The 15,404-nt window shown below is 49.1% G+C and overlaps 1 protein-coding gene across 4 annotated transcripts in view; it reads right to left on the bottom strand.

Annotated features, from left to right (window-relative positions):
- Nucleotides 1–15,404, bottom strand: part of SYN1 (synapsin I) — an 88,214-nt gene that overhangs the window by 59,275 nt on the left and 13,535 nt on the right. For all 4 annotated transcript variants that reach the window (XM_083161247.1, XM_083161244.1, XM_083161245.1 and 1 more), the window contains exons 2-3: nt 7,161–7,218; nt 2,070–2,161 (exon numbers count right to left, since the gene is read on the bottom strand). In XM_083161247.1, the coding sequence (XP_083017373.1) occupies nt 2,070–2,161; nt 7,161–7,218 (150 nt within the window). The remainder of the gene's footprint in view (nt 1–2,069; nt 2,162–7,160; nt 7,219–15,404) is intronic.

Here is a 15,404-nt window from a genome sequence, read left to right as displayed (position 1 = left end):
AGCGTAATAAATTCCTCTGCGCTTTCTGCTGACCAACATTCCTTCTCCTTTGTAGGAATCCGCTCACCTTTTCTTTTTCCAAGCAATGCGGTTGGCCTGTGATACGCTGGTCAGCGGCGCAGTAACGCCGGATCTGCCCTACTTACAGTCTAACTGGGGATCCTTTGATCTGCGACCATTTATATATATGGTCCTTGCAGTTTCCATGGATGCTGAAGCTACGTACGTCTGCGGTGCTATGCCGGGTAATGACGTGACCTCAGAGGCGCTCGCTGCTGAGATAAAGTACAGTAATGGCAGCTGATACTAGGCAAGAGATATGGAGGCGTCATTGGTTAATCTTCCGTGTATGTATGAAGTATGTAACGCACTAATTAAAACAAGCTCCAAATAACATCTTGCGGCGTTGTCAACAATATCTGGTTAGTCGTGAAGGACACGACTTACCCAGAATTACCCAGAAACACAGTGCCCGCGCGCGCAAACACGGGGTCGATGTTTGTGCTTTGCGCATTTCTGCGCATGTGCATTTGCTGGGACTATCAAACTGTTGGCTGGGTGCACGCATCCATCCTGCAGGCGGAGGTCGTGGGGGGGGGGGATAGTGGGGCGGCAGACTGGCCCATTAGCACATGGGGGAGTTCCCATGAGAATGCTGGGCATGCGTGGGGGGGCATAGTGGGGCAGCGGACTTGCCCATTAGCACATGGGGGCGTTCCCATGAGAATGCTGGGCATGCGTGGGGGGTGGGGATAGTGGGGCAGCGGGATGCCCATTAGCACATGGGGGCGTTCCCATGAGAATGCTGGGCATGGTTGGGGGGGGGGGGGTTAGTGGGGCAGCAGACTTGCCCATTAGAACATGGGGGCGTTCCCATGAGAATCCTGGGCATGCGTGGGGGGGGAGGGGATAGTGGGGCAGCGGACTTGCCCATTAGCACATGGGGGCGTTCCCATGAGAATGCTGGGCATGCGTGGGGGGGGGGGGATAGTGGGGCAACGGACTTGCCCATTAGCACATGGGGGCGTTCCCATGAGAATGCTGGGCATGCGTGGGGGGGGGGGGGGATAGTGGGGCAACGGACTTGCCCATTAGCACATGGGGGCGTTCCCATGAGAATGCTGGGCATGCGTGGGGGGGGATAGTGGGGCAGCGGACTTGCCCATTAGAACATGGGGGTGTTCCCATGAGAATGCTGGGCATGCGTGGGGGGGGGATAGTGGGGCAGCGGACTTGCCCATTAGCACATGGGGGCGTTCACATGAGAATGCTGGCCATGCGTGGGGGGGGGATAGTGGGGCAGCGGACTTGCCCATTAGCACATGGGGGCGTTCCCATGAGAATGCTCGGCATGCGTGGGGGGGGGGGGGGGGATAGTGGGCCGCGGTGTCTGTGTGCATCGCTCTATGAGGGACTGATGAACGACTACATATTGGGCCCGGTCAGTGGCGTAACAATAGCCCCGCAGACCCCGCGGCGAGGCGCTGAGTACAGTGTGGGCACCGAGGGTCTGCGGCGCTATTGTTCCGCTCCTGCCTTACCCCAGTTGCCGCTTCTACTGGCTCAGCTCCTTCTATTATGAAAAATCTCCCTTCCAAAATGTCCACCCCCTTAGAGCAGACCATTTTTTTGGGATGCTAGAGGAGGCCGCCGCCTCCTCTAGCATCCAAAAAAGGTCTGCTGTACGGCGGCGGACATTTTGGAAGGGAGATTTTTCATAATAGAAGGAGCTGAGCCAGTAGAAGCGCTGGGACCGGTCACCGCTGCGTGTTCTGGTTTCTGAGGTAGTGGTGGCGGCGGGTAGGAGGGGGGTGTTAACCTTTCTGGAGGGGGGCGCCGAACATTCCCGGCGGGAGGGTGCTATATTTGTAGTTACGCCCCTGGGCCCGATTCAGACCTGTATGCAGGGTTGGTAGACCCAGGTTATTAGGTGTGATGCTTTCACACCGCACCTCGACTCGGGTGGACATGTCAGCAGCCAGGCAATTACCCGGGTTATTTTGGCGATGTAAAAGGGGTATAATAATAATGAATTCCATACTGTGCCACCGGTGCCTGTAATCACTCACCTGACGACCTTTACGCCGTTCCTCATGACCTCCAGGTCCACAGAGAAGGTTCCGTTACTGTGAGCCACCAGGTTCAGGTCACAGAACTCGGCCTACAAAGCACAGGAGGAGAAGACATTGATCAGACACGTATGTAGCCTGTGACATGTAATGTAGGACATGGATGAGATATAATGCTTGGGACAAGATACATATTTACCATATGGGGGGGGGTGTCTGAAAACTGGTGCAGAGGGACATGATAGAATAACCCCAACCAATCAGATTTGTGCTTTCATTTGCAGATCTGGCAAGGTAAATGACGTGCACAATGGGGATTACTGGGAACACAGAATCACAACATCGGGGTGGATCCACTGGAACGTGCACTGCACACTGCGCAGCTGCTGTATATACATACATGACACAGTGCTGGGATATGTAATATGTGGGAGGGACGGTGCAGTGTGTTCTATACCTGACTAAGGGGCCCATTTATAAGGGATTCATTATGGGCGCGACATTAGCGCCCAGGATTACAATGTAATCATATTGCCATATGCATCATCGGCACAGAGACAGACAGGAGGCTGCGATGTACTGAGGGCTGCTGGGTATGCAGATGGCGAGGTGTAATACAGAGGCATAGGTAATAAGATAGAGAGATGTGTATATGATGGAATAGAAGGAATTGGGCCCATATGTACACGTTCCTGTATCACTTCCTTGTGCCCTCACTAATGCATTAATGGCAAAGGGTCAGATAGGCTCAGGGTGAGTACAGGAGGGGTGATCACATAGCTGTAGCATTAATAAATCTAAACACATCTACAGATGCAGTACAACGTATAGGTGGGGTAACAGATACGCTGTATAGCTGGGGTAACAGATACGCTGCATAGCTGGGGTAACAGATACACCTTATATCAAGGGTAACAGATACACCTTATATCTGGGGTAACAGATACACCTTATATCTGGGGTAACAGATACACCTTATATCTGGGGTAACAGATACGCTGCATAGCTGGGGTAACAGATACACCTTATATCTGGGGTAACAGATACACTGCATAGCTGGAGTAACAGATACACCTTATATCTGGGGTAACAGATATACTGTATAGCTGGTGTAACAGATACACCTTATATCTGGGGTAACAGATACGCTGCATAGCTGGGGTAACAGATACACCTTATATCTGGGGTAACAGATACACTGCATAGCTGGAGTAACAGATACACCTTATATCTGGGGTAACAGATATACTGTATAGCTGGGGTAACAGATACGCTGCATAGCTGGGGTAACAGATACACTGCATAGCTGGGGTAACAGATACACTGTATAGCTGGTGTAACAGATACGCTGCATAGCTGGGGTAACAGATACACTGTATAGGTGGGGTAACGGATACATGGTACAGCTGGGGTAACAAACACACCGTATAGCTGGGGTAACAGATACACCATATAGCTGGGGTACCAGATACACTGTATAGGTTGGGTAACAGATACATTGTATAGGTGGGGTAAGAGATACACCGTAAAGCTGGGGTAACAGACACACCGAAAAGCTGGGTAAAAGATACACTGTATAGGTGGCGTAAGAGATACACTGTATAGCTGGGGTAACAGATACACCGGTTAGGTGGGGTAGCAGATACACTGTATAGGTGGGTTAAGAGATACACCATATAGCTGGAGTAACAGATACACAGTATAGCTGGGGATCACAGATACACTGTATAGGTGGGGTAAGAGATACATCGTATAGCTGGGGTAACAGATAACCTGTATAGCTGGGGTAACAGATACACCGTAAAGCTGGGTAAAAGATACACTGTATAGGTGCCGTAAGAGATACACTGTATAGCTGGGGTAACAGATACACCGGTTAGGTGGGGTAGCAGATACACTGTATAGGTGGGTTAAGAGATACATCATATAGCTGGAGTAACAGATACACAGTATAGCTGGGGTAACAGATACACTGTATAGGTGGGGTAAGAGATACATCGTATAGCTGGGGTAACAGATACACTATAGGTGGGGTAACAGATACACTGTATAGGTGGGGTAAGAGATACACTGTATAAGTGGGGTAAGAGATACACTGTATAGCTGGGGTAACACATACACTGTAGTGCTGGGGTAACAGATACACTGTATAGGTGGAGTAAGAGATATACGGTATAGCTGGGGTAACAGATACGCTGTATAGCTGGGGTAACAGATACACTGTAAAGCTGGTAACAGATACACTGTATAGCTAGGGTAACAGATAAACTGTATAGGTGGGGTAAGAGATACACGGTATAGCTGGGGTAACAGATCCGCTGTATAGCTGGGGTAACAGATACACTGTAAACCTGGGTAACAGATACACTGTATAGGTGGGGTGAGAGATACACGGTATAGCTGGGGTAACAGATACACTGTATAGCTGGGGTAACAGATACACTGTAAAGCTGGGGTAACAGATACACTGTATAGGTGGGGTAAGAGATACACGGTATAGCTGGGGTAACAGATACACTGTATAGCTGGGGTAACAGATACACTGTATAAGTCGGGTAAGAGATACACTGTATAGCTGGAGTAACAGATACACTGTAAAGCTGGGGTAACAGATACACTGTATAAGTGGGGTAAGAGATACATGGTATAGCTGGGGTAACAGATCCGCTGTATAGCTGGGGTAACAGATACACTGTAAAGCTGGGGTAACAGATACACTGTATAAGTGGGGTAAGAGATACACGGTATAGCTGGGGTAACAGATCCGCTGTATAGCTGGGGTAACAGATACACTGTAAAGCTGGGGTAACAGATACACTGTAAAGCAGGGATAACAGATACACTGTAAAGCTGAGGTAACAGATACACTGTATAGCTGGGGTAACAGATACACTGTAAAGCAGGGGTAACAGATACACTGTATAGCTGGGGTAACAGATACACTGTAAAGCAGGGGTAACAGATACACTGTAAAGCTGAGGTAACAGATACACTGTAAAGTTGGGGTAACAGATACACTGTAAAGCTGGGGTAACAGATACACTGTAAAGCAGGGGTAACAGATACACTGTAAAGCTGGGGTAACAGATACACTGTAAAGCAGGGGTAACAGATACACTGTAAAGCTGAGGTAACAGATACACTGTATAGCTGAGGTAACAGATACACTGTATAGCTGGGGTAACAGATACACTGTAAAGCTGGGGTAACAGATACACTGTAAAGCAGGGGTAACAGATAAACTGTAAAGCTGGGGTAACAGATACACTGTAAAGATGGGGTAACAGATACACTGTAAAGCTGAGGTAAGAGATACACAGTATAGATGGGTATCTCTTATAAGTATGGAGTGGGCTGGGAAACAAGACAATAATGATTATTATCTGACAGCTTCTGATTGGCTGACGGTGTACTGAACCCTTCAGCTGATTGCACCACTTCCTCATCATGGCACGTCTGTTATATTAAGCTCTGGAAGTCTAGTCCACTGGCATTTCCATTCTATATACTCTAATAATGAAGATTCCCATTGAGGTTTTATAAGGATATAGGGGGTTATTCTGCTTGGTACGGTGAGACCGTATACGGGCGGATCGGGGGTTTTTCCATCTGCACATGCGTAGCTTTCGCAATGCACATGTGTGGCGACCTCACACCGCTCATGGACGGGTCTCTCCGTGCAAAAAAACCTGTCCACAAGAGTACGGTCATTGTGGGCAGCAAGTGGGCCGTTTTTATGGGAGCGGCTGGAATAATGAGGAAAACTGGGCGTAAACATGAGCGTACACAGGGGTTTGCACACAAAATGTACGGTGCCACAACCGCTCGATCGACGAATGCACCGTGCATTTTGGACCAAAAACAGGCGGACGCCAAAGATACCTCCAGACCACCCCTAGAGATACCGCATGAGAGTGGACGCCTGGGTCTGCTAATTAACGCTGATTCATACACAAACACATACACCTGAATGTAATAACCAATGCTGCAGTCTATTAAGTCCAAACCATTATTTCACTACCTGCAAGCCACACACAGCCCTCAAACACATTGGAAGCTTATCTTTCTACACTACAACATGTAAAGGTTGGTTTAATTTTAGCTAAGATTCATTCTAAGACCTGGTTATATATGCCAAGATAGTTATTTTATAACCATCTACACCCATTCAGAAAGTGTTTTGGTATACTTTTCACTTAGGGTTACCACCTAGTCCCTTTAATTCCGGACACATATTAATTACACAGGTTCTGTGGCTGGCTGACTTCAAGACTCCACTTCACCTGATTTTAAACTGCCACAGAACCTGTGTAATTAACATGTGTCCGGAATTAAAGGGACTAGGTGGTAACCCTATTTTCACTGTAACACAAAAATAACAGTTTTTTATATGGAAAAAGACACATAAACCACATCTAGGAGCAACAAGGATGTTTTTGGACTCAATTTCTACTTGCACTGTGGCGTACGCTCAGATATACGGAAGGTGTCAGTGTGAAAATGGACAACATTCGTCCGTACACGGTGGCGTAAGCTCTGATGTACGCCAGATATCGATGGCTAAGAGGGAGATCCGTCCGTGCACGGTGGCGTAAGCTCTGATGTACGCCAGATATCGATGGCTAAGAGGGAGATCCGTCCGTGCACGGTGGCGTAAGCTCAAGTGTACGCCACTCCCCATAGTCAGTGTTTGTGACCGTCCGTGTGCGGCTGTTCTGTGGGCGGACTTTTGCTCACCTCGAGTGTACGGGAAACGGACCGTACGTACGTTTCACTGACCTAAACAGAATAAGGCCCATAGAGTGATGAGGTGTTTATATGTAATTCCGTTGTATATTGTGCACAAAGCGGGTAATGCTACTTAAGCAATTACAACTACCGCTTTTACCACAAAACCCTAGGTCCGACCTGGGACAAAAAGTCGACACAAGCAAAATTTCGACGTATTAATGGTCGACACATGAATAAAGCCAACATTAGCTTTTTACGATTTCTTTACATTTTTGGGGTGACTTTTTCATTCCCTGTAAGGACGCAGAGCGGTGTATGGTATAGTGTGGGAAACAACCGGATCAGACTGTCATTACTCACTTGTTCCACTTTGATATCAAACTCTCCACTGATTTTCTTCCCTTTGAAAACCTTCACCCTGTGGTAGCAATAAAACATCTGGTGAGAAAATGGCTCAGTTATAAAGAAAAATTATAATATCTATTGTCTAATGTCAATATCCAGCATGAGTCCAACATGACCATCCCTATGTATCACACACTTATCACACACCTATTCCACATGTAAGGCCATGGTTTATCCAGTTCCATCTCCAAGTGTCGAGTTATAACATATTAAATGACGGTGGTTTAGTGTTGAGTGACGGTGAGTCCCAAAGTGTTACACTGTATGGGGCTGATTCCTAGCTTATTGTGCTTTGCTGCTGCGTCTATGGTTGCAGCAATGACGCAGATGTGTGCTAATCCCGCAGGAGGCGTCCATCGAATCTGATCGCATCTTGTGGTGCAAAAAGTGCCCCCTTACAGCACCCGATGTTGCATGCCATCTTGAGATGGCCCATTGGGTGGTGGAAGAAGGCGGGCAGAGAGCAGCATTGTAATGTAGCGCAAGAAGTAGCGCTAGTGGGTGGCTAGGGGTCAGCAGTGGCGGCAGAAGTGTTTAAAACAGTGGGCAGCCCTCTGATTGGCTGAGCCACCACCGCTGCCCCTCCCGCTAGCAATACTTCTAGCGCTACGCTACTCCGCCACCCTCTGCCCGCCCACTCCCACGCTGCCAGTGGTCCCACCCGCACCCTCTCCCCACGCGTTCCCTTCGCCCTCCTACACGCGGATCGCATTCGAGCAATGGCATGTGGTTAAAAACCACACACCATCGCTCCCGCAATTCGATATCGCATCGAATGGTCCCTTATAAATGCATACAATCATTCCATTTATGGGGCCAGATGTGGTCGAAATCGAATGATTGCATGCAATATCTCACAAGTGTATGGGCAGCATAACTCTGACGATTCTCAGAATGTCCGTAGCCGACAACAGTAAATCGGCCCATCACCGCCCCCACCTCAGCTGCAACCTGTCAATCATGCTGCGGCTTGGAGCACTATGGGCCTAATTCTGGCGTGATCGCAAAGCACATTTTACTCTAATGGACAAAACCATACTGAACTGCAGATGGGGCAGTAGCATTCAAAGTTGCAACAATCGGTATTACAGCGTGTAGAAGCGATGAAAGTGAGTCCTTGCACACTCGGACGCTTGGATGAACAGGGCTATGTAATCTCACAGACGGGTAAGAGATGAAGACACAAGCCCAAAATGACCTTAGAACACGTCAGTGAAGGACTGAGAATAGGGCGGCCAATCCCGGGATCGTCAGGATCCCGGGATTTGTCCTCATAATCTCCAGGATTCCAGGATTAGACTACGCATGCACAGTCTAATGGCGGGCAGCATCTGAGCACTTGCTCAAACGCTGCCCGGCTATTCCCGACCCAGCACGCACCTCTGCACAGCGTGACCTGATGTTAAAGGTCATGCTGCTCAGGGCACACTCGCTCACAGCTTGCCCCTGCTGCTGCTGGCCTGGCCGCTCAGTGCGTCACCCCCGCACTCCCTATACTGCTCACCAGCTGCAGTTCCTGTCCCGCTCCCCAGAAGCACCACCTGCTGCACTGACGACGTAAGTAAATGTGCAGAGTGGTCAGTTGGGGGGGGGGGGGGGTGTGGGTTTTTTTTTTTTTTTTTAAATTAGGGATGCCAATTTGGGATTGAAAAAGGCTCAATCCCATGATTCCCGGGCATCCCTAAAAAAAATTTAAAACTCCTACGCCCCCCGAACCGACCGCGCCCCGATATCAACATAGAGCAAGATAAACTCTCGACATCTGAGAGCATCATGGGACTGCGTCAGACAGATGCTGCATCGTTGGCGGTATAAGGGGGGTGGTTCGGATGGGGGAGTATTTGTAACTTTCAGCCGTAGGGATGTGGCGATACAGTTCCAAGTCATCAAAATTCTAATGCTACAGGAAGCTGCTGTGAATCGCGCAGACGGTACTCAAGCTGTCGGTGGGATCTGGACACAGTGGTCCGGGAAGTCTGTGTCGGATGACGCAGACTTTGAAACCATCACACCTTCTAAAACGGGGGGGGACAATGCACCCCAGTTTGAAGAACCGGACTGTGTGCCGCACCTGCTCCACCACCAAATGCAGGGATCTGCCGGTGACATCGCAGCACCTGGTCCTGCACATGTCCAGACCCCCAAACATCGTATCTGCACCGGTCGCCTACAAATATGAATTAGCCACAATGGGCCTTATTCTAGTTCACTCTTTCTGACAAAATCCTTTTTAGATGGACAAAACCATGTGCACTGCAGGTGGGGCAGATGTTACTTGTGCAGAGAGAATTAGATTTGGGTGAGTTATTTTGTTTCTGTGCAGGGCAAATACTGGTCTGCTTTATTTTTACACTGCAATATAGATCTCACTTTGAATTAAAACCCCACCCAAATCGAATTCTCTCTGCACATGTTACATCTGCCCCCCTGCAGTGCACATGGTTTTGTCCATCTAAGAAGGATTTTGTCAGAAAGAGTGAACTAGAATAAGGCCCAATATGAGGCCCAGGTTTTGGCACCTGGTTATAAGACATGTGAGGTCTACACCGCAGGCTAGCTGGTTTATTAGGGTGTAGAGGGAATGATAGATACAGACAGGCCTGACAAATGGGCCGCTGCATCTGCTGACTGGATTAATATGGACAGACCCATTCAAGGCCAATACTGATATTTCCCCAGACAAGCCGCCCAAACCGGGCGAGTGTATGAGGGCAGTCACTGTGACGGGAGCCCATAAAGCTTTTTAATCGTTCGCCTTTTATGACTCTGCACCAACCCCCAAATCCTTTCCTTGGTTCCCGCAGCAAGACTGAATCAGAAACGGCTTTTGCTCTCGTTCAGAAAAGCTCCATACGGTTCCCACAGGCGCTGCAGATCGTTATCGCGGCAGATTAATCTGCCCGTCTAGATGAGCGGAGAACGCAAACTGACAGAGCGAGGAGATCACACAGCCCCCCCTCCCCCCATGCCATGTTTAGTCTCCACGCACTGAAACACAGGTTGCGGCAAATAGAGGAGACACCGATAGAATACAGAAGGATGCTGGATGCAGCGTAAAGGGTATCAACCTGCAAAAAATGAAGCATTGAAATGTCACAGGTGACGCGTGACGGCTAGCCCCGTGTATCACGTATATGTGACAAGCAGCCCCTGACTGCAGAGAAGGAATCAATGGCGGCTGACTGCTTCTTCCCTGAGGCTCCCCGTCCTTCTGCACAAGAATTGCAGGCTCTAAGCTTTATTCATCCTCCTGTCTTGGCGTCTTATCATCCCCGACTCCCTGCACAATATGAATCACTGCCCATAATTCCCCCTTATCCGGAGCTGATGGCTCCGCAGTCTTCTATCTGTTGCAGCACATATTTCTGGAGTGTGGGGGCGAGACTGTGAAATTACTTAGCACTTTTCCCCCAAAGCGTGCTGGCAATCCGTGTGGCTGATGCTGAGTGTGTGCGAACATGTTCGAGGGGGGCGAAACGGTCGTCATATGACAGCAGGATCAGCGAGATACCTTTTTGTTGGCCGGAATACTGAGAATATTGATGAGATCTGTTTGTACCAGACGCACAGAATATGTAGTAAAGCAAATATTGGCATTTAAAGCGTCGGCGTAGATTTACGCATAAACACACATCGGATTCCCTGCCGCTACGTGAAGCTAAGACGCGCTGAGTAGGTTATCGCAAGACCAGCGGCAGCTGAATGAATACATTACGGCCTAATTAATATGCCAGGGGGGGTTGGTGCGGTTCACTGGATCTTCCATTGCTGCGCTGAGGGCTTACTACCCTACATGTGGCAGTCGTGTCATTGGTTAAACGAGGATTATAGTTTTACGAATCCATCTACTGTAGAACCACAGGAGAACCTGGGAATGTGCAGAGATGGGCTATGTTATTAATAGAAGGGAAAGGAGAAACCGAACGCGTCAGGACAGGTTGCTTTGGAAAGATAGCAGTCATGGCATGCTGGGATTTGTAGTTCCACAACAGCGGACATTTTGCAGGTTGCATTAGAGGCATTGTAATCAGCGGGATCCTAGCGTTCAGATGTATCTCCGTGCACGGGCAGGGGTTGAGAAAGGAATGGACAGGGGTGCGACCAGGTGCCGGGGGGTCCGCTCATGCGTGGTTAGTGCTGACCCCACTGCCCGACAGACAGTGTAGTAAGTAGCCCATAGGCTACAGTGGAATGGAGTCACAGGTGTGTGAGGGGAAGTCATGTGACGTCCGCTCTGCCCCCGATCAGCCTGTTTCTATCTTAGGCTACGCACAGAGGAATCATTCCATGGTAAGCGACTGTTACCTGGGAGTGTCAGGAAAACCGCAGGTGTGTGACAGGAAGTCATGTGACATCAGCTCCACCCCCGATCAGCCTGTTTCTATCGCAGCCGCTAAGTCCTGGGCTACGCACAGACTGCACACACTGGGGAATCATTCCATGGTGAGCGGCTGTTATCTGGAAGTGTCAGGAAAACCGCAGGTGTGTGACAGGAAGTCATGTGACATCAGCTCCGCCCCCGATCAGCCTGTTTCTATCGCAGCCGCTAAGTCCTGGGCTACGCACAGACTGCACACACTGGGGAATCATTCCATGGTGAGCGGCTGTTATCTGGAAGTGTCAGGGAAACCGCAGGTGTGTGAGGGGAAAGTCATGTGACATCAGCTCCGCCCACAATCAGCCTGATTCTGTCGCAGCCGCTGAGTAAGTCCTGGGCTACGCACACACTGGGGAATCATTCCACGGCGGGTGACTTGCGAATGGATTTGCAGTGAATCGCCGGGCTGCGGTGAATCTCACTCTGGCTGGGTGGCGATTACCTGATCACAGGTATCTGCAAAGCAGCAGCAATCAAGTCTGAATAACCCCCTTAGTTCCGCAAACGCAAAGTGGATGCAAATACGTCCGACCTGAGTTTACGTCTCCGAGTGTCTATCGCGTGCGCCCTTTTTTTACTGATTTCAACGTGAAACGGAAGGAGACATAACGTGGCTGCGAATCGTACGGATGGCGTTGGATTTGACGCAAGCGACAGTGGGCAGTGGCCACGGTTGTAGGTCACATACAGCTACAGGCCATGTAAGACTGATGTCGGCTATGCCACACAAATGTCATCTATCGAGGGGGAACCGTGACACTGTTGCACTTCCATTGAGCTAGAATCCGCAGGAGGTGCCTCAGTTACACCACAGAACAATGACAGGGATGAGGGTTAATCCTCGCGGCCTCTGAGAAGATACGTTTTTCTGCAGAGCCATCACGAGGCGCACAGTGCTGGAACACGAGCTGATCTGACAAGATGCCTCATCCTGCAGATCTCTCCGCTCAGACATCAGAGCACAATTACAGCCTCGTTCTGCTGGATAATGGGGTACAATTACCAGAGGAAGAAGAGAACTGGGCGGTTTGTGTCTGCATCTGGCGCACAGGTGTCGCGCTTCCATCCCGATCTGATGTGAGCACTGCAATGTATAATTCAGGTGCTCGGCTCTGGCGCTGCAGCGATAAATAACGGTTTCCCTGCACCGACATCTGTTTCTGTCACCATAACACTGCTCCTCCGTGGCCTCACTGCACCGACTGCTGCGGTCACATCACTGACCAGCCTGGCGGCGGGGGGATGACCGACGGGCCTAGATCCAGGCCAAACTCTATGGTTCGTAATAAAGCCCCAGTATAGGTTCTGTACTGCTGTATGAGATCCCATCGATATGTCAACGTTCATATGTCGACACATAAAAAAGGTTGACAGGCTTCAAGTCGACATTGACAAAAGGTCGGCCCAAGTAAGAAGGACAACCTGAAAATGGTCGACATTGGGAAACGGTCGACATTTAAAAACGACTTGGTCTTACTTCAGGATCCAAGTGGGCATAGAGTTAAATCAGGGATGGGGAACCCTTCGGCCCTTCAGCTGTTGTTGAACTACACATCCCAGCATGCCCTGCAACAGTTTTAGCATGGCCACATAGCAAAACTGTAGCAGGGCATGCTGGGATGTGTAGTTCAACAACAGCTGAAGGGCCGAAGGTTCCCCACCCCTGAGTTAGATTGTAATGGTGCCCGTAGCAGGCGAGGGGAAGGGGTTCACGTATACGGTGTCCATTTCGACATAGAACCCAAAAAGCTAAATACTCATGCCGACATTGTCCTGTGTCGACCATTTTCATGTCAAACATTTTATTGTGTCAACATTTTTTTCAATGTCAACCTGAAGCCTATATACCTTTTTCATAAGTGGACCCGTAGTGGTCGACCGATTGGCTGTTGACCTCATGATCCCCACCCCTTCAGTATACATACTGCTCTTAGAGAAGGAAGGGACGTCGGGCGGTATAGCTGTAATGCTGCGCTACTGTATGCAGACGGAACGTGGAGTCACATAGCTATGTTGGTGCACTTCAAAACAAATGATCCCCCCACGGCCCACTGTCCTCCCAGACTCAATATCCTACATTATACTCATTAATCTAGCACAACCACCGATGGATCATGTCCAGCAATGTATACCCCGGATATCTGGGGACCACGCGGTCCTGCTAGCTAGGGGTTGGAGCAATTCTCTGCAGAATACAATCACTTTTGCGGACATTGGGGATTATTCTGGTTCACTCGCAAAGGCAAATTCCTTCTCAAATGGACAAAACCATGTGCACTGCAGGTGGGGCAGATGTAACATGTGCAGAGAGAGTTAGATTTGGGTGGGGTTTGTACATTAAACTGCTATCTATATTGCATTGTAAAAATAAAGCAGCCAGTATTTACTCTGCACAGAAACAATAAAACACCCAAATCTAATTCTCTCTGCACATGTTAGATCTGGCCCCCTGCAGTGCACATGGTTTTGTCCATTAGAGAGTGAACCAGAATAACCCCCATTTCTCATCTAACCAATCAAGCAAGTTGGGGTCTGAGTGCGAACATACGCCAAACCCCCTGAAGATGAGGAATCTGCGATAAACGCGCTAGTGCATGCCGCTATGGAGACGGTCAGATGTAGGGGAGTGGCCACATGTTGTAAAGTGGAACCTGAAAATACACTCCCACAGAACAATTCCACAAAGCTAGAATAATTCAATTAATAAACTGCATTTGAATTATTAGTATTGATAGCAAATTGTACTTATGTCAATGATATTTGCAGTAATTAAAATCCTCAACGTACAATTAAATGAAGAAAGTGGTCAAATCAAGACCTTAGAGTGTGTACCTCTGACCTGCACAAAGGGCCTGATTCAGGAATGATTTTTCGCTCCTTCACTTCATGCGCATGGATGTGTAAGGGTTCACACCCACTGGTATGAAAAAGCGGACATTCGCTCGGGCGAACGGGGTGTGGGCATTCGCTCACCCGGCGGGTGAGGTTAACCTGTTTGCTGGGCTGCAAGTGAATGCAGTTCTGAATCAGGCCCAAAGTGCATTCACTAGGAACCTGCCTACAGACAGTTGTCTCCGCTGTGTACAGGTCACAGGTGCAGTGTATATATAATGATCCGTGCCCCCACCTCAGTGTACATCTCCCCAATTACAGGTAATGCAGGCCTCAATGAGTACTGCCCTCACAATTGGGCCCTTGGGATCATCGTTTCCCGACTCCAGTCCTCAGGGACCCCTGACGGTGCATGTTTTCCAGGATTCCTAGTTTGTGCACAGGTGCGGTCATTAAAGGCTGACGCATTATAATAACGGAGCCAATTATTTTGTGGAAATGAGATTTGTAATACTGAAATCAGAGATACGTCACTACTGAGTAACTATCGCTGTAGTGCGATATAGCGGAATCACACAGACACAGTGCACTTCAAAAATCCATTTTGTGGTACCCGAACTACTAAATCAATATCCTTATTCCGATAGCCTTCATCATGTTTTATGCATTTTACATCGCCCTTCGTTTAATGTCTCCAGCTATATTTAGCGTCTACCACGTGCCTGTCCTACACCTTTCACCTCTGCTTGTCATCCTCTCCTGCTGTACGCGGCACGCCCCCTGTAACACCATCCTCTCCTGCTGCACGCTGTACATCACCTGTAACACCATCTACACCATCCTCTCCTGCTGCACGTGGTACGCCCCCTGTAACACAATCTACACCATCCTCTCCTGCTGCACGCGGTACTCCCCCTGTAACACCATCCTCTCCTGCTGCACGCGGTACATCACCTGTAATACCATGTACACCATCCTCTCCTGCTGCA

The sequence above is a fragment of the Crinia signifera genome, chromosome 9, assembly GCF_055691185.1.
Source record: "Crinia signifera chromosome 9, ASM5569118v1, whole genome shotgun sequence".
NCBI lineage: Eukaryota > Metazoa > Chordata > Amphibia > Anura > Myobatrachidae > Crinia > Crinia signifera.
This window is presented reverse-complemented; position numbering and strand designations above follow the sequence as displayed.